Source organism: Lampris incognitus, chromosome 2 (genome assembly GCF_029633865.1).
Source record: "Lampris incognitus isolate fLamInc1 chromosome 2, fLamInc1.hap2, whole genome shotgun sequence".
Lineage (NCBI taxonomy): Eukaryota > Metazoa > Chordata > Actinopteri > Lampriformes > Lampridae > Lampris > Lampris incognitus.
Window position 1 is genome coordinate 2,718,917 of NC_079212.1, and position 27,655 is coordinate 2,746,571.

At 44.8% G+C, this 27,655-nt stretch overlaps 1 protein-coding gene across 1 annotated transcript in view; it reads left to right on the forward strand.

The window, feature by feature from the left end:
- magixa (MAGI family member, X-linked a) overlaps positions 1 to 26,860 on the forward strand; it is a 106,589-nt gene extending 79,729 nt beyond the window's left edge. The window contains exons 17-21 of the mRNA XM_056274205.1: positions 4,499 to 4,699; positions 8,182 to 8,258; positions 19,189 to 19,335; positions 21,748 to 21,886; positions 25,410 to 26,860. Coding sequence (XP_056130180.1) covers positions 4,499 to 4,699; positions 8,182 to 8,258; positions 19,189 to 19,335; positions 21,748 to 21,886; positions 25,410 to 26,143 — 1,298 coding nt within the window. The 3' untranslated portion in view covers positions 26,144 to 26,860. The remainder of the gene's footprint in view (positions 1 to 4,498; positions 4,700 to 8,181; positions 8,259 to 19,188; positions 19,336 to 21,747; positions 21,887 to 25,409) is intronic.
- Positions 26,861 to 27,655: the final 795 nt, after the last annotated feature.

Genomic DNA, 27,655 nt, shown 5'->3' on the forward strand with positions numbered 1-27,655 from the left:
TTTGTCATTTGTCATGACATATTGTTTCCCCCAACCCACAGCAGCGCAACACAAACACAAAACACATATCCAAACACTACAAGAACACACATACCAACTAACACATATATCTAAACTAACACATATATCCAACAAAAAAATTCACTGTGCAAGGGAACAAAGGCCAGCCAGGATGACTGTTGGGACTGCTGGTCTGCATGGGCTAGCAGTTAGCGTCGATTTGTCCAGAAGCAGGACAGGCTAACTCTGACTCACTTACTTTGTTAATCAGTACCATTCAGTAACTAACACCTGCTGATATTTACTAGTCACATCATGATATTCTCTAGTCATGTTAGGATATTTACTAGTCACATCACGATATTTACTAGTCGTGTTATGATGTTTACTAGTTATACTATGATATTTACTAGTCATATCATGATATTCACTAGTCATGTTATGATATTTACTATTCACATATTTACTAGTCATGTTATGATGTTTACTAGTCACATCATGATATTCACTAGTCATGTTATATTTACTATTCACATCATATTTACTAGTCATGTTATGATATTTACTAGTCACATCACGATATTTACTAGTCATGTTATGTTTACTAGTTATACTATGATATTTACTAGTCATGTTATGATATTTACTAGTCACATCATGATATTCTCTAGTCATGTTATGATGTTTTCTAGTTTACTATGATATTTACAAGTCACATCATGATATTTACTAGCCATGATATTTACTATTCACATAATATTTACTAGTCACATCATGATATTTACTAGTCATAATATTTAGTAGTTATACTATGATATTTACTAGTCACATGATATTTACTGGTCAGGTCATATTTATTAGTCACATCATACTTACTAGTCATGATATTTACTACTCACATAATAATATTGACTAGTCACATCATGATATTTACTAGTCACGTTGTGGTATTTACTAGTTATACTATGATATTTGCTAGTCATGTTAGCATATTTAGAAGCCATGTTATGATATTTAGTAGTTATATTGTATTTACTAGTGACATATTCACTACTCACATCATATTTACTAGTCACATGATATGTACTAGTCATGTCATATTTATTAGTCACATCATGATATTTACTAGTCACATCATATTTACTAGTCATGTTATATTTACTAGTCACATCATGATATTTACTAGTCACGTCATGATATTTACTAGTCACATCATAATATTTACTAGTCACATCATGATATTTACTAGTCACATATTTACTAGTCATGTTATGATATTTACTAGTCACGTCATATTTACTAGTAATTATGATATTTACTAGTCATGTTATGATATTTACTAGTCACATCATATTTACTAGTCATGTTATATTTACTCATCATGTTATGATATATACTAGTCACATCATGATATTTACTAGTCACATCATATTTACTAGTCATGTTATGATATTTACTAGTCACATCATGATATTTACTAGTCAGTTTGCACATAGAACCAAGAGGGGGTCCAGGATCCACACTAATTCTGCTCCACTACATATACAAGCACCTTGAGCGCTCTAACAACACCACACAGCCACATCAGCTAGTCCAGAAGCTCACAGACTAGTGGTCTCTAGGTGGAAGGAGCGAGAACAGAACGTGAGCAGGGTGGCTGGTGTCCTTCATGATGTTCTGGGCTTTCCTGTTGCAGCGGGTGGTGTGAATATTATGGAGGTGTGGTAGTAGCATGTCAGAGACTTCTGCAGCAGTCTGCAGTCCTGAGCAGTCCGGCTGCCAAACCACTCTGTGATGCAGCCTGTCAACACACACTGTGATACAGCCTGTCAACACACACTGTGATACAGCCTGTCAACACACTCTGTGATGCAGCCTGTCAACACACTCTGTGATGCAGCCTGTCAACACACTCTGTGATGCAGCCTGTCAACACACACTGTGATGCAGCCTGTCAACACACTCTGTGATGCAGCCTGTCAACACACACTGTGATGCAGCCTGTCAACACACACTGTGATACAGCCTGTCAACACACACTGTGATACAGCCTGTCAACACACTCTGTGATACAGCCTGTCAACACACTCTGTGATGCAGCCTGTCAACACACTCTGTGATACAGCCTGTCAACACACACTGTGATGCAGCCTGTCAACACAGACTGTGATGCAGCCTGTCAACACACACTGTGATGCAGCCTGTCAACACACTCTGTGATGCAGCCTGTCAACACACACTGTGATACAGCCTGTCAACACACACTGTGATGCAGCCTGTCAACACACTCTGTGATGCAGCCTGTCAACACACTCTGTGATGCAGCCTGTCAACACACACTGTGATACAGCCTGTCAACACACTCTGTGATGCAGCCTGTCAACACACACTGTGATACAGCCTGTCAACACACTCTGTGATACAGCCTGTCAACACACACTGTGATGCAGCCTGTCAACACACACTGTGATACAGCCTGTCAACACACACTGTGATACAGCCTGTCAACACACACTGTGATACAGCCTGTCAACACACACTGTGATACAGCCTGTCAACACACTCTGTGATACAGCCTGTCAACACACTCTGTGATACAGCCTGTCAACACACACTGTGATGCAGCCTGTCAACACAGACTGTGATGCAGCCTGTCAACACACACTGTGATACAGCCTGTCAACACACACTGTGATACAGCCTGTCAACACACTCTGTGATACAGCCTGTCAACACACTCTGTGATGCAGCCTGTCAACACAGACTGTGATACAGCCTGTCAACACACACTGTGATACAGCCTGTCAACACACTCTGTGATACAGCCTGTCAACACACTCTGTGATGCAGCCTGTCAACACACACTGTGATACAGCCTGTCAACACACTCTGTGATACAGCCTGTCAACACACACTGTGATACAGCCTGTCAACACAGACTGTGATGCAGCCTGTCAACACACTCTGTGATGCAGCCTGTCAACACACACTGTGATACAGCCTGTCAACACACACTGTGATACAGCCTGTCAACACACACTGTGATACAGCCTGTCAACACACACTGTGATACAGCCTGTCAACACAGACTGTGATGCAGCCTGTCAACACACTCTGTGATGCAGCCTGTCAACACACACTGTGATACAGCCTGTCAACACACACTGTGATACAGCCTGTCAACACACACTGTGATGCAGCCTGTCAACACACTCTGTGATGCAGCCTGTCAACACAGACTGTGATACAGCCTGTCAACACACACTGTGATACAGCCTGTCAACACACTCTGTGATACAGCCTGTCAACACACTCTGTGATGCAGCCTGTCAACACAGACTGTGATGCAGCCTGTCAACACACACTGTGATACAGCCTGTCAACACACACTGTGATACAGCCTGTCAACACACTCTGTGATACAGCCTGTCAACACACTCTGTGATGCAGCCTGTCAACACAGACTGTGATACAGCCTGTCAACACACTCTGTGATACAGCCTGTCAACACACTCTGTGATACAGCCTGTCAACACACACTGTGATGCAGCCTGTCAACACACACTGTGATACAGCCTGTCAACACACACTGTGATACAGCCTGTCAACACACTCTGTGATACAGCCTGTCAACACACACTGTGATACAGCCTGTCAACACACTCTGTGATACAGCCTGTCAACACACTCTGTGATACAGCCTGTCAACACACTCTGTGATGCAGCCTGTAAACACACTCTGTGATACAGCCTGTCAACACACACTGTGATACAGCCTGTCAACACACACTGTGATGCAGCCTGTCAACACAGACTGCATGCTACTGCCATAAAAGTCCATCAGAGTTTTGGTGCTCATACCAAAACTCTTGAGACGCCTCAGGAAAGTCGGTCTCTGCTGTGCCTTCTTCAGGATGCAGTTGGTACTGAGAGACCACTTCAACAGATTTACAACTACCTGACTGTCAACAGGCACTGTTACCATGGCAACAAATTGACAATGATCCTGGACTCCACCCCGTCATCGCTCACTTTTTACACCCTTCCCATCTCTCTCTCTGTGTCTCTCTCTTCTCTCTGTCCCCCCCCTCTCTCTCTCGCTGAGTTTTAGCTTTCATCACTTCTCTGGTTCCGATGTTTCTCACAAATAGACCGTGGTCCTTCTTCTGTTTCTCTTAGCTTTTTACTATCCCTCCATTCTCATCCTTCCCACTTCCCAGAATGCCTTGCTGTGGTACAAGCATACAGCAGCAGCTAAAATATTTAAACCAGCATGAATTTATGATTAGAGAGAGAGAGAGAGAAAGAGAGGGAGAGAGAGAGCGAGAGGGAGGGAGAGAGCTAGAGCTCTTGCTGTTCTTGTTGGAAACTGAACTCTGACGTAATGCTTGTATGTAGTGTGTGTGTGTTGGGGGGGAGGGGTCTAAAAACATGTATAATGGCTTCTGCTGTGAACTGTTCCAACATGTGAGATTACAGCTCCTGTCCTCCTTTCCAGCCTCCTCTATGTTGTCTCATCGGTTTGTGACGGTGCGTAGAGGAAGTCCAGCTGCTCGCAGTGGACAGATTCAACCTGGTGACCAGCTGGAGGCAGTGGAGGGACGGCCGGTGGTCTCTCTGCCCCACCGTGACCTTGCCCAGATCCTGAGGAGGGCTGGAAACACACTGAGACTCACGGTTCAACCACGCTCCAACACCAGTAGGTATCACACACACACAGGCACACAGGTGTGTGGCAGCTGTATGCGGTGGCGGCTGTATGTGACCCAGGCTTCACAGCTGTATAGGAGAGTTGTGATGCAGACGGCTTTGTAAATGGCAATTTTGGTGTGCAGATGGAGGCGTTTGTTTTGGAAGACCTTACGTTGGAGTTTGCCGAAGGCTGCAGAGGCTTGTTTGATTCTGTTGTGAATTTCGTCCTCAGTGTTGCAGCCCTCAGAAAGGATGCTGCCCAGGTATTTGAAAGATGGAACAACTGAGAGTGGTTGGTGTTCTAGAGTGAAGACAGGCATAGTGGGTGGGGGGCTGGACCTCCACTGGCATAACACCTCAGGCTTGGTGGTGTTGACTGAATAGACCCAGCGTGCTGTAGGCATTCACAACTGGAGCAGGGATGGTTTTCAGGTCTTTGGTGTGTGAGCTACAAGAGCGCAGTCATCGGCGTATTGCTGCTCAAGGACCTGCACTGCTGACAACTTGGTGGTTGCCTGGAACCTTCGAATGTTGAAGACGCTTCCATCTAGCCTAAAGTCAAGTCAAGTCAGTTTTATTTGTATAGCCCAATATCACAAATTTGCCTCGAGGGGCTTTACAGCAACACAACATTCTGTCCTTAGACCCTCTCATCAGATAAGGAACAACTCCCTAAAAAACCTCTTTAACAAGGAGACAAAATAGGAAGAAACCTCAGGGAGAGCAACAGGGGAGGATCTCTCTCCCAAGACGGACAGCGTGCAGTGGATGTTGTGTTTACACAATTTACTGAATACAACATTGAAAGGGGATAACACAATTGTAATGGCCTTATAAAATGTATGAAGAATATGATGAGCAGGATGCCAAGCAGTGTCCAGACACCACTGGATCAGCCCAGGACCTGAGCCACACGACCACATCACCATGTAAAAAAAGAAAGAAATAGTCACACATTGTGATCCCACTACTGCCTTCCATATCTTTATGAAAAAGCTTTGTGACACATAGGAGGAAAATAGTGATGAATACTGGTGCCAGCAGTAGAAAGACCTGCAAAGACACCGTTACAGTAGTTGGTTGACTGAAGATATATGCATGGCCAGGTTTTTTCAAATCCTGCTGAGACAAAAATCCTTCAATTCTTGATATATTCTTCAGGTGAGACGAGGCTGACTTTGTAATGGTCTTAATGTGGCAGGTCCGAGTCCATGACTACACCAACCAAGCGTTCTGGCTTGGTTCGTGGTTTTTAACATTACCAATTGTAGCTGAGTGCTGACTTTTAGTGGTTCTTCCTTGGCTCCAAAGAAAATTACTTCAGTTTTATCTTTGTTTAATTGAAGAAAATTGTGGGACATCCAATCATTGATTTGTTCAATGCACTTACTCAGTGTTTGTATGGGAGTATAGTCCCCTGTCAATATGCTTATGTAAATCTGCATGTCGTCTGCATAATTATGGTAACATATTTTGTTGTTTTCCATAATCTGGATTAGTGGGAGCATATAGATGTTAAACAGAAGCGGCCCCAAAATGGAGCCTTGGGGAACTGCACAGATCATTTTTGTACATTCAGCTTTGTAATTACCTATAGACACAAAGTAGTCCCTGTCCTTTAAGTAGATTCAAACCAGTTTAGTGCTGTGCCAGGAAGTCCCATTCAGTTTTCCAATCGGTCCAGTAATATGTTGTAGTCAACTGTGTCAAATGCAGCACTGAGATACAATAATACCAGGACTTAGATTCTGTCTGTTTAAGCGGATGTCATTAAAGATCTTAACAAGAGCAGTCTGGTGTGGTCGAAATCTGACTGGAAGACATTGAAAGTGTTGTTTAGTGCCCAAAAGTTGTTGAGCTGCTGGAAAACAGCTTTTACAATCATTTTAGAAACGTGAGGTTTGATATGGGCCCAATGGCGGACTGGCCATCTGGAGCGCCGGGTGTTTTCCCGGTGGTTTGTGTGGGGGTTGGCGTATCGCTGAGGGGCTGGTGGGCTGGTCTGAATCAAAAGGTCCACAGCTTTTTTCACTCCCAGTCTGCCCCTGTATGGGCTTATAACTGTTCATCAGTGAATTGTCTAGACTATTCTTTTTTAAGAGCGGCTTGATGACTGCAGGTTTCAGGGCCTGTGGGACGAGACCTGAGAGAAGAGATGTGTTGACAACTTGTAGATCTGAGGAGATGCAATTAGAAACATTTGTGAAAAAGCCTGTTAGCAAAATATCAAGGCAGCAGCAGGAGGATTTCAGATGTTTGATGGGATCAAATTGTGACGTCCTATTTGAATTGATTTTAGGTGGATTTAGGAACAACACATGGCCTGTACCTAGTATGGAGGCACTGGCTGCCTGTCGAATTTTCTGAATTTTGTCGTTAAAGGAGGAGGCAAATTCATTGCAGGCCCTGGTAGGTAGAAATTCAGAGGCTACTGCCGCTGGGGCGTTTGTTAGCCTGTCGACAGTAGAAAACAAGGCACGTACATTATTATTGTTTTTGGCAATGATGTCAGAGAAACAAGACTGCCTTGCATTTCTCAGTTCCAAATTATAAATGCACAGTCTCTCTTTATAGATGTCATTATGAACAGTAAGATCTGTTTTTCATCACCTGCGTTCAGCTTTACGACACTCTCTTTTTTCTATTCTGACCAGCGTGGCACATCTCCATGGTGAGCTCTTCTTACCAGAGACCACCTTCACCTTAGCAGGTGCAATAGCATCGATAACATCTGTACTTTTAGAATTAAAATTATCCAGAAGCTCACTGACCGAGACCCGAGAGAGGGCGGGTGTGGAAAGCCTGAATAAATATTTCAGTGGTGCTCTCAGCGATATGATGTTTTGTGATTACCTCTGTTTGGACATTTGTGTGTCCGGAGATAGTACTCTCACAGAAAAGACAGGAGTGATCGGACACAGCGACGTCCGTCACCACAACCTCAGAAACGTTCAGACCCTTCAAGATAATTAAGTCAAAAAATGTTGATCTTCATTTTTTAAAATGTTTTTTGGGGGGATTTTCCCCCCAATTGTATCCAGCCAATTACCCCACTGTTCCGAGCCGTCCCGGTCTCTGCTCCACCCCCTCTGCTGATCCGGGGAGGGCTGCAGACTACCACATGCCTCCTCCCATACATGTGGCGTCACCAGCCACTTCTTTTCACCTGACAGTGAGGAGTTTCACCAGGGGGACATAGCACATGGGAGGATCACGCTATTCCCCCCAGCCCCCACCCCCAAAACAGGCACCCCTGACTGACCAGAGGAGGCGCTAGTGCAGCGACCAGGACACATACCCACATCCGTCTTCCCACCCACAGACATGGCCAACTGTGTCTGTAGGGACGCCCGACCAAGCCGGAGGCACCACGGGGACTCGAACCGGTGTTGATCTTCATTTTAATGAATTTCTTCTTTTCTTTCTCATCTACCCTCCCCCCCTCTTCTCATTCCTCCCTCCTTCTCTCCTTTCTCTCTTCTTTTTCAGATACATCCAGCCTGGCTGAGGCAGTGGAGTTTGATGCTGACAGCAGAAATAGGAGGGGGAGCAGAGGAAGGTCAAAGGTGAGGGTGACACACATACATGCACACACACGGTGTTTTGTTCAGCTACTGTGTTAACACATACAGATGTCACTCCATTCATTGGGCGCAATTGCTTGGTAAAGAGGGGGGCTGCGGGCGTCCAGGTAGCATAGCGGTCTATTCCGTTGACTACCAACATGGGGATCGCTGGTTCGAATCCCCGTGTTACCTCCGGCTTGGTCGGGTGTCCCTACAGACACAAATGGCCGTGTCTGTGGGTGGGAAGCTGGATGTGTGTATGTGTCCTGGTTGCTGCACGAGCGCCTCCTCTGGTCGGTCAGGATTCCTGTTCAGGGGGGAGGGGGAACTGGGGGGAATAGCGTGATCCTCCCAGGCACTACGTCCCCCTGGTGAAACTCCTCACTGTCAGGTGAAAAGAAGCAGCTGGTGACTCCACATGTATCGGAAGAGACATGGTAGTCTGCAGCCCTCCTGGATCAGCAGAGGGGGTGGAGCAGCGACTGGGATGGCTTGGAAGGGTGGGGTAATTGGCCAAGTACAATTAGGGAGGAAAAAAAGGGGGAAAATCCAAAAAAAAAGGGGGAACTGAACTTGCTAACTGTAGGCACTAGGTGGCAGAAGAGTGCTTTAATCTTGTTGACAGCAGCTCAGGGAGGGGCGTATGTGGGCAGGGGGTCACTGCAGACCACTGAGCTGTCAGAGAGAAATTGAACAGCTGTTATGACCAGGACCAAAGCGAGACTTGTAGTGTAGTTGATAGTCTGTCCATGTAAGCAGTTGTTTATTTCAGTGAGTAGCTTAGTTACACTAATACTGTTCATGTGACGCAGCCATGCCGAGTTGGGCTTGTTGCTTTTTTTGAAAATAAAATACTCGTGTGTGGGGCGCTGGTAAAGAGGGGAGGAGAAACTAGTCAACACGCCTATAAGCATCTTGTGGGGCTCCATCATGAGGGGAGTACTTCTCTTCCCTGGCAGCTCCATATTCAGCATCCTTCTCCCAGTATACCCAGCATCTCTCCTCCACACATGTCCACACCATCTCCATCTTGTCTCTCTTGCTTTGTCTCCAAACCGTCCAACTTGAGCGGTCCCTCTAATATACTCGTTCCTAATCCTGTCCTTCTTCGTCACTCCCAATGAAAATCTTATCATCTTCACCTCTGCCACCTCCACCTCCACCTCCTGTCTTTTCATCAGTGCCACTGTCTCCAGACCATATAACATAGCTGGTCTCACTACCATCTGGTAAACCTTCCCTTTAACTCTCGCTGGTACCCTTCTGTCACACATCACTCCTGACACTCTTCTCCACCCACTCCACCCTGCCTGCACTCTCTTCTCCACCTCTCTACTGCACTCCCCGTTACTTTGGACAGTTGACCCCAAGTATTTAAACTCATCCACCTTCGTCACCTCCACTCCTTGCATCCTCACCATTCCACTGTCCTCCCTCTCATTCACACATAGGTATTCTGTCTTGCTCCTACTGACTTTCATTCCTCTTCTCTCCAGTGCATACCTCCACCTCTCCAGGCTCTGCTCCACCTGCTCCCTACTCTCGCTACAGATCACAATGTTATCCGCAGACATCATAGTCCACGGAGACTCCTGCCTGATCTTGTCCGTCAACCTGTCCATCACCACTGCAAACAAGAAAGGGCTCAGAGCCGATCCTTGATGTAATCCCACCTCCACCTTGAACCCATCTGTCATTCCAACCGCACACCTCACCACTGTCACACCTCCCTCATACATATCCTGCACCACTCCTACATACTTCTATGCCACTCCCCACTTCCTCATACAATACCACACCTCCTCTCTCGACACCCTGTCATACGTAACCACGTCTTTGCTCTCCAAGCGCAAAAAACACACGACATATTCCTGACATTTTGGCATACATAAAGCGTTTGGTCACAGATTGCTTCAGTAACCATGGGGAACCATCGCCCAAATGCTTGTACATTATTTCTTCTTCATCATCTTCTTCGTCATCTTTCTGGCTTTCTTCTTCATATTAGCACTTCCTGTGCCGTGCACCTCTGGTTAAGCGGCGCAGCGTGTCAAGTGGTAACAACAGTAGTAGCCAATTAGTCGCATATGTATGAGCGGATAACACAAGTGCACAAAGTCAAGTGCAGACTTACCTCAGCGAGGCAGTTATTCCACGGTGGGACAATCCCTGGCTTTACTGGAAAGCCAACCAGCACCAACTGCCGTCCTTGGCAGCCAGGGCAGCTACATGTCTCTGTGCTCCCTGCACCAGTGTAGAGTGAGAGGCTCTTCAGCACAGCCTCCATTATTACTGATGTAAGAAGGAGCAGGCTGACGGCGGAGACTGCTGAAAAGCTCATGTTCCTAAAGAAGAATCTGCTCCTCATGGTTATGTGAGCAAGCTTCACATGTTCAAGAGCTTTGCTACAGAGAAATGGCACCTGTGAACATGATTTTTGTTTTATTTTCACAATTGTTAAAAATAAAGCAGCTAGGTCAGTAAAGTCAGTTTAAAAAAAAAGCAGCTAGGTCAGTAAAGTCAGTTTGAAAATAAAGCAGCTAGGTCAATAAAGTCAGTTTGAAAATAAAGCAGCTAGGTCAATAAAGTCAGTTTGAAAATAAAGCAGCTAGGTCAATAAAGTCAGTTTGAAAATAAAGCAGCTAGGTCAATAAAGTCAGTTTGAAAATAAAGCAGCTAGGTCAATAAAGTCAGTTTGAAAACAAGGCAGCTAGGTCAGTAAAGTCAGTTTAAAAATAAGGCAGCTAGGTCAGTAAAGTCAGTTTGAAAACAAGGCAGCTAGGTCAGTAAAGTCAGTTTAAAAATAAAGCAGCTAGCTCAGTAAAGTCAGTTTAAAAAGAAAGCAGCTAGGTCAGTAAAGTCAGTTTGAAAACAAGGCAGCTAGGTCAGTAAAGTCAGTTTAAAAATAAGGCAGCTAGGTCAGTAAAGTCAGTTTGAAAATAAAGCAGCTAGGTCAATAAAGTCAGTTTGAAAATAAAGCAGCTAGGTCAGTACAGTCAGTTTGAAAATAAAGCAGCTAGGTCAGTAAAGTCAGTTTAAAAATAAGGCAGCTAGGTCAGTAAAGTCAGTTTGAAAACAAGGCAGCTAGGTCAGTAAAGTCAGTTTAAAAATAAGGCAGCTAGGTCAGTAAAGTCAGTTTGAAAACAAGGCAGCTAGGTCAGTAAAGTCAGTTTAAATGGTGTTTGTTAATGTTGTGTTATTTATTTGGCATGTTATACATGCTTAAGTTGTGTTTTACACTGCCATCTACACATAGCTGCACTGTAAGGGACAGTTTTGCACGTGTTTTTTTTTTTACAATGCTGAATGCTGCTGTTTCAATTGTTTTGACTTTAAACCTGTTGGTCGCTTTAAGTACTACAGGACCTGTTTTTTGTTTTGTTTTTTTGTTGTTTTTTTGTTGTTTTTGATTTTTGTAGTGTTTGAATAAAGAGTGGCAGTCTTTCATAACCAACTGTTGTTGTGGACTATATACTGGGGAAGTATTTGTTCTCCATTTGAGTCAGATGGTTTTAGGTGGGTAATTGGCTATCATAAGCAAAGTGCTTCCATGTATTTATTATTATTATTATTTGTACATGCAGGTGGCTGGTGTGACAGAAGAAGATGCAAAGGACAGGAAGAGATGGAAACAGATGAGCCGCTGTGGCAACCCCTAACGGGAGCAGCTGAAAGTAGTAGCAGTAGTAGTAGTAGTAGTAGTAGTAGTAGTAGTAGTAGTATAAGACTAAAACAAAATATTGGATTGATATCGGTTTCGGCAGATAGCCAAAGCTGTGGTATTGGTATCGGTATCAGAAGTGAAAAAGTGGTATCGGGACATCTCTAGTTTCTTTCATGTGTACTGCAGAGCCAGTGGGTACTGAAGGGTGGACATTACCATTGTCCTGTTACAACAGGACAGCTTTCAGGCTGAACTTTGACGAACCTATAAAAAGACGCCATTGTTGTGGGTCGTGCACACAACCAAAAGCCACGAACAATGTCAGTGCAGAAACAGAGGTTGTCAACCTGCATAAAGAAGTTGGTCAAATGTTCTTGATGGTCCCGAAAGATAGAATTTTTTTGTACCTGGTGACAGCAAACCCCATCCTTGCAATCTTGAACCAAGTAGTTCTGCTTTAGCTTCTGACGAATCCAAGTCCCTGACCAGGTCATTTAATTCTGGCTGTGTTATCAGATGAGGATAACCAGGCATAAAGGTTCAACATCTGGATCAGTGTCATTTTCCACATCTGGTTCATGCGTTGTGGCATCTTCATCTGCCTCATCTAGGCTCCATGTCTCTGGTGGCTTCGGCACTGGCAAACTGTCATCATGGGGCACTGGTCTCATGGCTGAAGGCAGGTTGGGGTATTCAATAGATTTCTTATTGTTAGTAAAGAAGCCAGATACATTGGCCAGACAGAAGTAACAGTCCGTCACGTGAGCCTTCTGTTCTCGCCATATCATTGGGACTGCAAATGGCATTGACTTCCAAGTACCTCTGAGCCAAACTCTCAGGTTGACTGCACATGTTGCACAACAAATGTGAGGAGCCCAGGGTTTCTCTTGGTCACCAGTTTTAGATCTGAAGTACAGCTCATAAACTTCCTTAATAAGTTCAGATTCAGACAACTTTATTTATCCCAGAAGGGCAATTCAGTTTTTACAATCTACCCAGACCATACACAAATTCACAGACAAGTGGCAATCATCATTATGTCAGAGACAACAGACAGATCAGTACCAGGTGCAGTCATGGTACATCTTTGAGCCTTAAGCATATACTCACCACAGATGCAACAGGATGTACAGCAGCTGTTGCAGCACTGTCTGTGAATGTTCTCATTCATCCAGGTCATGGTTATCCAAAGGAGTTGAATCAAGTGCAACTGGACTTGGTATATATCCGTGAACATGTTTCGCCTCTCATCCAAGAGGCTTCATCAGTTCGTGACTTTCTGACTAGACCAAGCTAGTCTGACTGGCTGGTGATGAAACTCAGATATTTACCCCCTTGGAGTCGTTATCAGAGCTATTGATGTCCATGGCTCTTTGTGTTCCAATGTTTAGCAACGCCCGTTGTCATCAGAGGTATTGATATGCGTGGCTCTTTGTGATCCGATGTTTAGCAGCGACGGTCGTTGGGGGTGTTAGTTTCGACTTCGTTAGTGCTCCATTCATGAGAGTCGTTGAGAGTCATGAGAGTCGTTGGAGCCGTTAGTGAGCGACTGGTGTTCTTGGAGGCTAGGCTTCTTGAGTCTCCTGGGTAGAGATGAAAGGACGGCATTGTAAGTGGGAGATAGGTGGTGTCGCAGACCTCCTCCTCTGTTGAGGGATGGTTTTTCCAGTTTCACATAGATGGCTTCCTTCACCCCTCTTTCAAACCATCTATCTTCTCTATCCAAAATGTGTACGTTGCTGTCCTGGAAGGAGTGTGTCTTCTCCTTTAGGTGTAGATAGACTGCTGAGTCTTGTCCTGAGGAGTGTGGCCTTCTGTGTTGGGCCATCCGTTTGTGTAGTGGTTGTTTGGTTTCTCCTATGTATAGGTCAGAGCAATCCTCATTGCATTGTACAGCATACACCAGACTGCTTTTCCGGGTGTGTGGTACACGGTCTTTGGGATGAACCAGTCTTTGTGGGAGTGTGTTGCTGGGTTTGAAGTATACCGGGATGCGGTGTTTGTTGGAAATTCTCCTGAGTTTCTTGGAGACCCCAGAAACATATGGGATGACTGTGCTCTTCCTTCTGTTCCTTTTCTCCTCGTCGCTCCTCTGGTTGGTCTTTTTGGAACGTGTTGCAGTTTTCACAAAGGTCCAACTGGGGTAGCCGCAGGTTTTTAAAGCTCCTCTCAGGTGTTTGTGTTCTTCCTGTTGGGCCCGAGTGCTGCTGGGCACATTGTCAGCTCTGTGTTGCAGAGTTCTGATGACGCTCAGTTTGTGTTCCAGAAGGTGGTGTGAGTCAAAAAGTAGATATTGGTCTGTGTGTGTAGGTTTCCTGTAAACCCCAATGTGGAGGCTCCTGTCTCCCCCAATGTGGACGTCACAGTCCAAGAAGGGCAAACTGTTGTTCTTTACGTCTTCCCTTGTGAACTTAATGTTCTTGTCCACTGAGTTGATGTGTTTGGTAAACGCTTGCACCTCTTGTGTTTGGATTTTGACCCATGTGTCGTCCACATATCTGAACCAGTGGCTCGGAGGTGTTCCTCTGAAGGAGTTCAGGAGTTCAGGAGAAATCTGACCAACTACTCCAGCAAATAACATCCCACTTGCCTGGTGCAGTCTTGGAGAGGATCACTGATTTCACCAAGAAAGCCCAACTATCTCAACACCACAAAACAAAGAAAGGCAGACAAGGAAGTTTAAAAACTTACAGCGTCGAAGGTGCATTACATTTAATGTTACAAGTTGGCTTTATGGATAATGTGATTGCTGCTGGACTCCCGTCACAAAATGCAAGGTCGTCTAAAACAGCCCATGCCGTTATGGGAATAAGAGATTATGGTATTTTCTGTACACAACTTCAGATTTAATGATGCACAATGTATTTTGCATCATTCCGTGTTATGAAGAATACCAGAAATGATGTACATCGTATCATTGAGTACCAAAGAGTATCATTAATTTTGAATTTTCCAACATTCAGTCAAGTATTCAGAGTATCAGAGATTGTGTATTTTGCATTACTTATTATCAGTAGTCAGAGTGTCAAAAATTATGTCTTTTCCATCATTCAAGACCAGTACGCACCAGAAATTACAGTGCCTCTCAAAAGTATTCATGCAGTGGTATGCAAGTCTTAAAAATGCTAATGACAGCCTCAGAAGAGCTCCAAACCCTTTCTGAATAGTGTCAAAATGCATGTTGCTTTAAGTCGGGGGTCACAGGTCAAGTGCAGTAATAGAAATCAGGAGGACAATTGAAGCACTCCATATAATAGGGAGTGCTTCAAGGATGGCCAGATAAGCTATGAGCCTTGTTATTTCATGTGACCAGCTTAATGAGTTATGTCATGTGACCAGCTTAATTAGTTGTTGTATCATGTGACCAGCTTAATGAGTTATGTCATGTGACCAGCTTAATGAGATAACTGACCGAAAGTCACCTCACTACTGACAACTGTTAAATAAGAATTTAACATGACTTTTGTGTCTGTCACCTTATTAATTGGTCACATGGCAAAATGAGGCTCACAGCTTACCCTGTTTTGTGGGTGTAATGTAGCATGAATGGATCACTCTGTTAATTTCTATTACTAGACTTTGACCCCAACTTAGAGGAAACAAGAATTTATTAGATTAAACATTTAGACAACATATTGACACTATTGAGAAAGGGGTTTGGCCTTTTAAGGCCACATCACTGCATAAATAATTTTGAGAGGCATGTTATGTGTTTTACATCATTCAGTACTGGTACTTAGGGTTCCAGAAATCATGGATTTTCCATCATTTCAATCCCGGTTTCAGAGAACCAGAAATGTTTTTACCATTGTGTACCAGTAGTCAGAGTAGGTGGTTTAACACCAGATCAGGAGCAGAGGCTGTGGTAATAACGTGTTTTACTTTGTCAGTCCATGATGAAGGTGATGAGACCAGGAAGAAACCCACCAGCGGTCATAACACAGTCGCAGGCACTGGGCAGGGGTCTCTGCTGCTTACATGCGGATTTCAACCCAAAGAATTTACTCCAGAGACTTTAGTTTTTATCCACTACACCAGCGTTTCCCAACCCAGTCCTCAAGGACCCCCTATCCTGCAGATTTTCATTGTAACCCTGCATAGGTAGCCCTGCTTGTACTTACTCAACCAATTATCTCACAGCACTTAATTATGCAAGGTGTGCAACATTTGACATAATTCGTTGCTGATTGGTTGAATAACTACAAACAGGTACCTATTCAGGGTTGCAAAGAAAATCTGCAGGATAGGGGTTCCTTGAGGACTGAGTTGGGAAACACTGCACTTCACTACTGGTGTGGTGGGTAAACTGGTAATCAGTACCAGTATTACATATTTTGCAACGTTCAGTAGGCTACTAGTGAATGATAATGAGCAATAATATCAGGGACACTTGAGAAATATCAGGCCTACCTGTTTCGAGTTTTAGCCAGTGCAGCATCAGTTCTGTATCAGGGCCTCTTGTCTAGTTTATCTCAACACTACCCACACACTGCCTCAGCTCAGGCTCAGGCCTGTCACTCAGTCCATCCTATATGACAATCTGACACCGTTTACATTTGCCTGATTTCTATCAACGGTTACACGTGGCTTGGATGTGCTACACAACTGATTTCCACACATCCACACATCAGTACCTTACAGACTCTCAGATTGCTCTAGGGAAGTTAGTTTATCGAAAAATCGTAAACACTGACATGAACTCACCGAGCACAAGTAGGAATAAGCTGAGGGGGGCCAGCCCAGCCTGCGAATCTTCACGGTCCAAACTGCCCTCCTTTGTGCATCCTGTGGAAATTAATGCGTCATACGGCCTTGTTCCAGCTGAACTGAACAGCCCCAAGCCACACAACACTCAATTTCTCCTTCAACTGCTACAAATCAGTGAGAAATGACAGGAAAAATCATTGAAACATCATGATGACAGAGCCAGACGTTGGTAGGCAACATGGTGCCCATCAAGCATGTGACAGGCTCTCAGCCAATCACAGCATGTGTTGCATAGATCAAAGGATGGCCAGATTCTCTCTATACACGGGCTGGTCTGGACTGCTAACATGTGCCACCTGGTGGTGGTTGTTGCACCCTACAGCTGGTGCTGGATAAATAAGCTCTCCCCAAGTCTTCCACTCTCTCCCCCCACCTGTCCACTGCTACTGCGCAGGGTTACTATTACAGCAATTGCGCCAAATGAATGTAGAAACATCGCTATATGTTGACCATCCATCCATCCATTATGGATGGATGGATGGAACCTATCCCAGCAGTCATTGGGCGGCAGGTGGGGAGACATCCTGGACAGGCCGCCAGGCCACTGTATATGTTATGATGACCGCCCGTCGCCATCGGAGCTATTGATTTGCATTTGTTTAGCAGCGACGGTCATTGAGGGTGTTAGTTTCAACTTCATTGTTCAGTGGTCATGAGAGTCGTTGGAGCCGTTAGTGACCGACTGTTGTTCTTGGAGGCTAGGCTTCTTGAGTCTCCTGGGTAGAGATGAAAGGACGGCATTGTAAGTGGGAGATAGGTGGTGTCGCAGACCTCCTCCTCTGTTGAGGGATGGTTTTTCCAGTTTCGCATAGATGACTTCCTTCACCCCTCTTTCAAACCATCTATCTTCTCTGTCCAAAATGTGTACGTTGCTGTCTTGAAGAACAGTATGTCAAGAGCGTGCTGGAGGTGAAGAGAGTGTCAGACAGAGTGATGAGTATGAAGCTGGAAATTGAAGGTGTATTGCTGAATGTTATCAGCGCATATGCCCCGCAAATTGGGTGTGAGATGGACGAGAAAGAAGAATTCTGGAGTGAGTTGGACGACATGGTGGAGATGGTACCCAAGGAGGAGAGAGTGGTGATTGGAGTGGACTTCAATGGACATGTTGGTGAAGGGAACAGAGGTGATGAGGAGGTGATGGGGAGGTATGGAGTCAAGGAGAGAAATGTGGAAGGACAGATGGTGGTCGATTTTGCAAAAAGGATGGAAATGGCTGTGGTGAATACATACTTCAAGAAGAGGGAGGAACACAGGGTGACGTACAAGAGTGGAGGAAAGTGCATACAGGTGGACTATATCTTATGTAGAAGGCGCGATCTAAAAGGGATTGGAGGCTGCAAGGTGGTGAGAGGGGAGAACTTAGCTAGGCAGTATCGGATGGTGGTCTGTAGGATGACTTTGGAGACCAAGAAGAGGAAGCGAGAAGACACAGCCGAAGATCAAATGGTGGAAGTTGAAGAAGGAAGACTGTTGTGTGGAGTTCAGGCATGAGTTAAGACAGGCAGGAGTCTCCATGGACAATGATGTTCACGGATGACATTGTGATGTGTAGTGAGAGTAGGGTGCAGGTTGAGGAGAGCCTGGAGAGGTGGAGGTATGCCCTGGAGAGAAGAGGAATGAAAGTCAGTAGGAGCAAGACGGAATACCCATGCGTGAATGACAGGGAGGACAGTGGAATGGTGAGGATGCAAGGGGTAGAGGTGATGAAGGTGGATGAGTTTAAATACTTGGGGTCAACTGTCCAAAGTAACGGGGAGTGCAGTAGAGAGGTGAAGAAGAGAGTGCAGGCAGGGTGGAGTGGGTGGAGGAGAGTGTCAGGAGTGATGTGTGACAGAAGGGTACCAGCAAGAGTTAAAGGGAAGGTTTACAAGATGGTTGTGAGACCAGCTATGTTATATGGTTTGGAGACAGTGGCACTGACGAAAAGACAGCAGGTGGAGCTGGAGGTGGCAGAGGTGAAGATGATAAGATTTTCACTGGGAGTGATGAAGAAGGACAGGATTAGGAACGAGTATATTAGAGGGACCGCTCAGGTTGGACGGTTTGGAGACAAAGCAAGAGAGACAAGATTGAGATGGTGTGGACATGTGTGGAGGAGAGATGCTGGGTATATTGGGAGAAGGATGCTGAATATGGAGCTGCCAGGGAAGAGGAGAAGAGGAAGGCCAAAGAGGAGGTTTATGGATGTGGTGAGGGAGGACATGCAGGTGGCTGGTGTGACAGAGGAAGACGCAGAAGACAAGAAGAAATGGAAACGGATGATCCGCTGTGGCGACCCCTAACGGGAGCAGCCGAAAGTAGTAGTAGTAGTAGGTCCTGATCCCTGACCTCACACATCCAGACAGCTGAAAGTATGAAAAGCTCAGTGAATTGAAGAGTGCATCATAAAGATCTATCTATTATAGACTGGTTGATTGATGAAAACATGATAGTAATGATAATCAATATACTGATGATGTGATAAATCATGTGATCTCTCATCTCTCTCTCTCTCAGGGTGATCCCAGGTTCTACAGTGTGGATTTAGAACGAGGTCCTACAGGTTTTGGGTTCTCCCTGCGGGGGGGCAGTGAGTACAACATGGGGCTCTATGTGCTGGGACTGATGGAGGGAGGACCAGCACAGCACAGCGAGAAGATCCAGGTATACACAGACACACACACACACTCATATACACTATATGTACAAAAGTATTGGGACAGCTGGCCATTACACCTACAGGAGTTTTTATGACATCTCATTCTAAATCCATAGGCATTAATATGGAGTTGGTCCCCCCTTTGCAGCTATAACAGCTTCCACTCTTCTGGGAAGGCTTTCCACAAGATTTCAGAGTGTGTCTGTGGGAATTTTTGCCCATTCATCCAGAAGAGCATTTGTGAGGTCAGCTACTGCTGTCGGATGAGAAGACCTGGCTCGCAATCTCTGTTCTAGTTCATCCCAAAGGTGTTCGATGGGGTTAAGGTCAGGGCTCTGTGCGGGCCAGTCAAGTTCTTCCACACCAAACTCACCCAACCATGTCTTAATGGACCTTGCTTTGTGCACTGGGGCACAGTCATGCTGGAACAGAAAAGGGCCCTCCCCAAACTTCTCACAAAGTTGGAAGCATAGAATTGTCCAAAATGTCTTGGTATGCTGAAGCATTAAGATTTCCCTTCACTGGAACTAAGGGGCCTAGCCCAAGCCCTGAAAAACAACCCCATACCATTGTCCCTCCTCCACCAGACATTACAGTTGGCACAATGCAGTCAGGCAGGTCATGTTCTCCTGCCGTCCACCAAACCCAGACTGGTCCATCAGACTGCCAGACAGAGAAGTGTGATTCATCACTCCACAGAACACGTGTCCACTGCTCAAGAGTCCAGTGGCAGCGTGCTTTACACCACTCCATCTGACACTTGGCATTGTGCTTGGTGATGTAAGGCTTGCATGCAGCTGCTCGGCCATGGAAACCCATTCCATGAAGCTCCTGGTGCACAGTTTTTGTGCTGATGTTAATGCCAGAGGAAGTTTGGAACTCTGCAATTATTGAGTCAACAGAGTGTTGGCGACTTTTACACACTATGCACCTCAGCACTCGTTGAACCCGCTGTGTGACTTTACGTGGTCTGCCGCTTCGTGGCTGAGTTGCTGTTGTTCCTAAACGCTTCCACTTTTCAGTAATACCACTTACAGTTGACCGTGGAATATCAGCAGGGAAGATATTTCACGAACTGACTTATTGCAAAGGTGGCAGGCATCCGATGACAGCGCCACGCTTGAATTCACTGAGCTCTTCAGAACGACCCATTCTCTCACACGTTTGTAAATGCAGCCTGCATGGCTAGCTGCTGGATTTATACACCTGTGGCAATGGGTCTGAATGAAACACCTGAATTCAATGATTAAAGTGGTACTGACATCAAAATCTGAAAAGTCCTATTGATGGGCTATGTTCAGAGTTGGAATGTGACCATGGAGAAATTCAGTGACCAAATCAGCGCGTCTGTGGCCACACGAGAGAGATCTGTGATTGACTGTAGACGGTGTCCAATGACAAATTGTGCCAGTGGATACGTAGGCACCAGTCAATTTGCATATAGGGTGTGTCCGTAGCGAGAGGCTATAAAACCACGGAGAAGCCGTTCTTCCACCCCCTCCTGCTAGCTACTTGGCTCGAGTTTGTGCTATTTTGCTGAGACTTTATTATCGATCTTCCTACAATGTATTGCTACCTATCTATATATCTATCTATCCATCTGTCTATCTAGCTATTTATATAAATATCTATCTATCTAACAGTTATTTGTATCATCGAATCCTCCTCCTCGAAACTGTAATCCTCGCAGAGGATCTCCCTTTCGCTATCCGACATTTTTTGTAAATAACAAGTGACGAGTGGTACCCAACCCCACCCACCCAGGAAGACAGTAGCCAGTAGCTTTGAATTCATAAAAGCACACCTATTTTCGGTTATGATTCAAACTCCTAATGTTAAAAAACGTGTTCAGAAAGGGCATGCCAGTCTCTCTTTAAGAGGTGTGTCCCAATACTTTTGTCCATATAGTGTATATGTCCTGATTATGTTTACATTGATCTAGAATACGTTTGGTCTGCAGGTTCGTTGTCAGTAGAAATCAGCTGGTACTGGTTTCTTCTCACTGGTTAAACTGTGTTGCAATGGTTTGTATCTTGTGATACCAGATGACTGTTAAACCTGAACAGAATCTTACATCTGAGTGGAATTTGAAGAATTGTTTTTCATAATTAACAGTCTTACTGAATCAGTTTATTTGTAAATTGGTTCTAGTACTGTAATACTATATCCGCTTTGGTGACCCCTAATGGGAGCAGCTGAAAGTAGTAGTAGTAGTAGTAGTAGTAGTAGGTGACTATAATACTATAGTTTATCACTTTACTAATAAATTGTTATTCCTTGTATAATGCTATAGTTTTAGTATTAGCTCAGGAGCTCAACCAGCTAGTAAAACTTAATCTAATCCACTCCACAGTCATTATTTTGTATCATAAAATGGTAAAAATATAGATTTTATTTTATATTATGTTGTTTTCCAGGTTTCCGACCAGCTGGTGGAGATTAACAGTAACAGTACAGTGGGAATGACTCACAGTCAGGCTGTGGAGCAGATCAGGAAAGGAGGACATCGGATTCACCTTGTCCTCAAGAAAGGAAATGGATATGTACCTGACTATGGTAAGACCACCAAACTTGGAACAGTACCACACGTGTCCCACCATCAGACAGAAGACATCTGGTAAAAACTCTGACGAAGGGTGCTCAGAATTCCAGTAGAGAGCACCCTCTAGAGGACTAAGGCTATATGAAAGAAGGTATACTGAAAAAAGAAAGAAAACAGATAGCTAGATAGCTGGATAGATAGATAGATAGATAGATAGATAGATAGATAGATAGATAGATAGATAGATAGATAGATAGATAGATAGATAGATAGATACAACCAAGTGTTTGTTAGACAGCAGAGTCCACAGGAACGGAAGAGAACAGAAAAACAACTGACTCACAAAATCACAATTAAACCACACAGATTCACAAACAACTCTACAAGTAAAGACAAAATAACAGATAAATACAGATGGATGTAATAGAAAGGTTGTGGACATGTTGGACATACAGCTGTCTACAGTAAGACCAGCGTCATCTGCATATAACAGTTAGTTTCTAACTAATAAATATGTCCACTGCAGATGAATTTCTAAATGTTAGGGGCTTTAAACTCATATGCCTTCGTCACCTCTACTCCTTGCATCTTCAACATTCCACTGTCCTCCCTCTCATTCACACATTCACACGTCTTGCTCCTACTGACTTTCATTCCTCTTCTCTCCAGTGCATACCTCCACCTTTCCAGGCTCTCCTCAACCTGCACTCTACTCTCACTACAGATCACAGTGTCATCCGCAAACATCATCGTCCATGGAGACTCCTGTCTGATCTTGTCCGTCAACCATCACTTCTTCCTTGCTAATCCACCGCACTTCCTGATTCACTATCCCCATATCATCCAACCTTCTCTCTCTCTCATTTTCTTCATTCATCAGCCCCTCAAAGTATTCCTTCCACCTTCTCAGCACACTCTCCTCACTTGTCAGCACATTTCCATCTCTATCCTTCATCACCCTGACTTGCTGCACATCCTTCCCAGCTCGGTCCCTCTGTCTAGTGCCAATCGGTACAAGCCGTTTCCTCCTTCCGTAGTGTCTAACCTGTCATACAACTCACCATATGCCTTTTCCACCTCTCTCTTCACTTTACGCTGCATCTCCTTGTACTTCTGTCTACTTTCTTCATCTCTCTGACAATCCCACTTCTTCTTTGCCAACCTCTTCCTCTGTATACTTTGCTGTACTTCCTCATTCCACCGCCAAGTCTCCTTGTCTTCCTTCCTCTGTCCTGATGACACACCGAGTACCTTCCTAGCTGTCTCCCTCACTATTTCTGCAGTGGTTGCCCAGCCATCCAGCAACTCTTCACTACCACCCAGTGCCTGTCTTACCTCCTGCCTGAACTCCACACAACAGTCTTCCTTCTTCAACTTCCACCATTTGATCTTTGACTCTGCCTTCACTCTCTTCCTCTTCTTGGTCTCCAAAGTCATCCTACAGACCACCATCTGATGCTGCCTAGCTACATTCTCCCCTGTCACCACCTTGCAGTCTCCAATCCCTTTTAGATGGCGCCTTCTACATAAGATATAGTCCACCTGTGTGCACTTTCCTCCACTCTTGTACGTCACCCTGTGTTCCTCCGTTCTTGAAATATGTATTCACCACAGCCATTTCCATCCTTTTTCAAAATCCACCACCATCTGTCCTTCCACCTTTCCCTCCTTGACACCATACCTACCCATCACCTCCTCATCACCTCTGTTCCCTTCACCAATAAATTATATAATGCATTATATATCAATTATATAAATGCATTATAAACATGTTTGCAATACATGTTTATAATGCATTTCCATATCCTCTGTGAATAGTACACATGGCCATTGAACTCTAGTTAATGGTCATATTTGCATATGAAAGTGGTCGCTGGTTTCGGTGGTTATGCCACTGTATTGTTTAGAACAGGTGGGCAAGAAACGTATCTGTCAGTAGATGTTTTGTCCAGATGAACTGATTCAACCTTCTTTAATTTTCTTACCTGGATTATTGAGCATGCATCAAGACGTGTTATGTCGTGTTAATGGGTTAATATTGTTAATGTTGTGTTGTTTTGTTGGTGGTCCCCCAGTGTAAATGTCTTCTGACACAGTGTTTTCCAGTTCAGGCTTTGGCTTTTCCTGAAGGAGTGTTTGTGAAGCCGGATGCTAGTTTCCTCTCCTGGTTTCCTGTCCTACTGGACTCTGATTCGCCTCTTTAATAGCATCAAATCACAGCCAGGGACTCTCCTGATTTTCTCTTGCTCTCTTTCCTTACCTTGTATCTGTTCTTGAGGCGACGTTCTCTTCTCTTCCTCTTCTCTTCTCTTTTCTTTCCATCCCTCTAGTGGAGCTGTCCAGTCTCTCTCTGTGCATGACCAACTCCAAGCAGGGTGAGCCGTGTTTCTACGTGATCGGACGAACAGAAAACACGCGGTTGGTAAAAACCTCTGTCCGCTTTCTGTCCTTCCACTCTCATCCCTTCATCTTTACATTCTCTCCAGTCTGACGTCTGTTACCACAGCTTAGCATTTAAACGTCTGGACAGTTTGAACAAACCAATCAGGAGTCCAGGATTGTGGCAGTGGGCGATCTGTGTGGGAGCGACACCACTGATATGTGTCCATCACGCCACACAGCACCCCGAGGATGTACTGCACACTAGTACCAATACTGCACAGTAGTACTACTCAATCAACATACTAATGAAGTTTAAAAATCATAATTCATATGGGTTATTCTCGATCACGTGACTGTTTCATTGACAACGAACAGCCCCCCATGTTAAAGGACAGCTAGGCCTTAGCGACCACTGTTTACACTGAAGTTCTCATTGTCGATCTGTGTTTACAAGAACGACATTTTAAGTGAAAGTCGGACAAACGTACGGAAATAAAACATGGCAGTTATGATCCACTCTTTGAAAAACAGTTTGCAAAATCCATCTCACAAAGTTCTGGCCTAACGGCACAAAAATCAGATCCGAACACCCAAAAAGGGCACAGAAATTAACCATAGTGAAATATCAAACCACGACAGCTGTTCTGTATGACTCAAACCTTGAAACCCGTCCTGTCACTCTGTTCAGAACACGTTTAGCATCGCGCAGTGACAGCAACACAGTATCCTGTGGATCGGAGCCGTTGTCCTCCAACATGGCGGATGTGTTGCCCGCACGTGATTTGTGACGTAATTTGAGAGTAACCCATTTCATCATAAGACAAGTCATACATTAATACTCCAGTCATTTCATTTTGCCGACACATATAAAAAACAACATCCTCCATGACGGAAAAGCTTTTTGTACTCATAGGTAAAAGTCATTACTCATCCCCATTAAAGGGAGAGGATTAATTTAAAAACTTTAATATGGACACAGCGACTCCCTCCAGTGGACAAAGCTGGTAATACCTGTTATCATCAGTATGTAGAGGCAGAAACACCTTGTTTAAAATAAACGTCAGTGTCACTTTACCACTACTTGCAGTAGTCTACTTACGATGTACACCTGACCCACCTCTATCTCTGTCTCTTATCTCTGTCTGTCTCTCTCAGACCCTGAGGAGGGCGCTGTCTCACTCTCCTCCACCCCACACTCAGAGGAGAGGGCTGTGGATGATGTAACCATGACGACCGACTCCCCCAGCAAGCAGAGAGAAGGAGGACGAAGAGGAGTAGAGAGGAGGAGAGGAAGAGGAGGGGCTCCTGATTTGGACTTGGACCTGGTGGAGAAGGAGGCATGGAGGAGTCAGACCAGCAGAATGAAGGAGAAGGAGGAGAACCGAGGGAGGAAGACCAAGAGCCTCCCCAGGACGGCTGCTAGAGACTGGGACAGACAGATGAAGGAAGAGGAGGAGGTGGAGGATGGAGGGAGGGAGAGGAGGAGGCAGAGAAAGAAAGAGAGTAGTGAGAGAGACATAGGGAGAGAGAGGGGGCGAGAGAGGGAGGAGATAGATGAACGAGTGGAATGTGCAAGGCATTCTAGGAACTCGACCTCAGCAGCCAACCAGAAAGCACTGTTCTCCTTCCTCATGCCATTGGACGACTCTGACAACAGTCATCCATCTGACCAGGACGCCCACTCAGAGGTCAGCCAATCAGCAGCCAGTATTGCCAAGGAGGCGGGCTCTGGATGGAGAGTGGATTCTGATAGGAGGAGAGCCAAGTTGTCATGGCAGTGTGGGGATGCACCGGGAGCCTGGCTGAAACCAAACCCACACAGACTGACAAAAGTTCTGACTGACCGCCGCCTCAGAGGGAGGGACTCAGCTGGAGGACTCTCTCTCTAATTGTTAACAGGAAGTAGCTGACCGTTTTGATTATCTCAATTTAAGGGCTGTGCTTTTTTGATTGGCTAAATCAAAGAGGAAGTCCCGCTTCTTACTATTTTGCAGATGTTTTAAAGGCCGTTTGGAGGTTGTTGTTTTGTTTTTTTTTTCATGTCAGAGCAAGGACCTTCTCCTGAATAGCTGGGCAAGAGAGGTTGTCAGCTCCCTCCATCAGACCACACCCCCAAAGCCATGAGGGCCAATAACATATATTCCTCTTTTTTACCCATCATCCCTCTGACCTTTCTCTCAGCATGTGTGTCTCAACTTGTTTCTGTCTCTCATCATCATCATTGCTGTGGCATTCCTACCTTTCTAGAATATTATGCAATGAAATATCGACTACATCAAAACCCTTTTACTTTCACCTTTTGCAAACCAAAACCGATGAACAGCGCCACCTGTTGGAGCTCGGTGTTGACAGACAGGCTCCAGGCTAAGCTAGCAGCCCTGGCATGTGTAATATCCCATTATAACCTCCCTTTCTCTTTAAATATCTAATCTCAGCATGAAAATATGATTTGGATGATTCTATTTTCATTAAACGAGAAAAAGACTAGAAGAAATGATCGGAGCTTAAAAAATAAATATTTGACATAATTTGCTTGCCTGCTTGGAAAAGAATAGTTACTTTCTTGTTGTATTTTGAGATTTCTATTGTAAACTCAGCAGTCATAAAGCCATACACACAGCTAGACAGGCTGGACTGTGTCCTCCATTACATCATGACATGGAGGACATGGTAAAGATCTGACAGAAGACACTGGAGCTAACCTGTCTGTCTGTTAGGATGCCCGTCTGCGGCTCCACATCAGACAAAGTGCCTCCCATCCCATCTTGTCGTTCTCTCTCAGGGCCACAGTCAGATACTCAAAAACCCACTTCCTGTCTGGATAAGGCTTCTTCCTCCCACATGGACAGACAACTAACTTGATCTTTGACCTGCAGAGATAGCCCTGACCCCTGTCCATCTGAACTAGTCATCTCAGCTACAGTTGAATCTTGGCGTCTAATTTCCATTCATACAAACGTGAATAAAATCTCCAGGTAGGTGAGACAGGTTCAGGTGAGACAGGTTCAGGTGAATGGTCACTGAACAGAAGACAGAAAGAAACTTCAACAGAAAAACCTTCAGAAGGTCAATGAGAAGAAAATTAAAGCTGGACTCGCTCAGTCTTAAAGACAAGCACATGGCTGAATGGCTGAGGGAACGTTTTGTGTGTCTGAATGCAGCCTTACACACACACACACACACACACACACACACACACACACACACACACACACACACGTTGTGCCCTTGTCCTCTGCCTGCCCTTTAACCCTCTCTCTCTGTCTGTCTCTATCAAGGAGGTTTGACTCTTGTCTTCTCTGCATGTTCTGTGGCTCCTGCCAGTGTCTTCATCTCTTTATGTCTCTACCTCTTTATGTCTTTATCTCTTTATGTCTCTACCTCTTTATGTCTTTATCTCT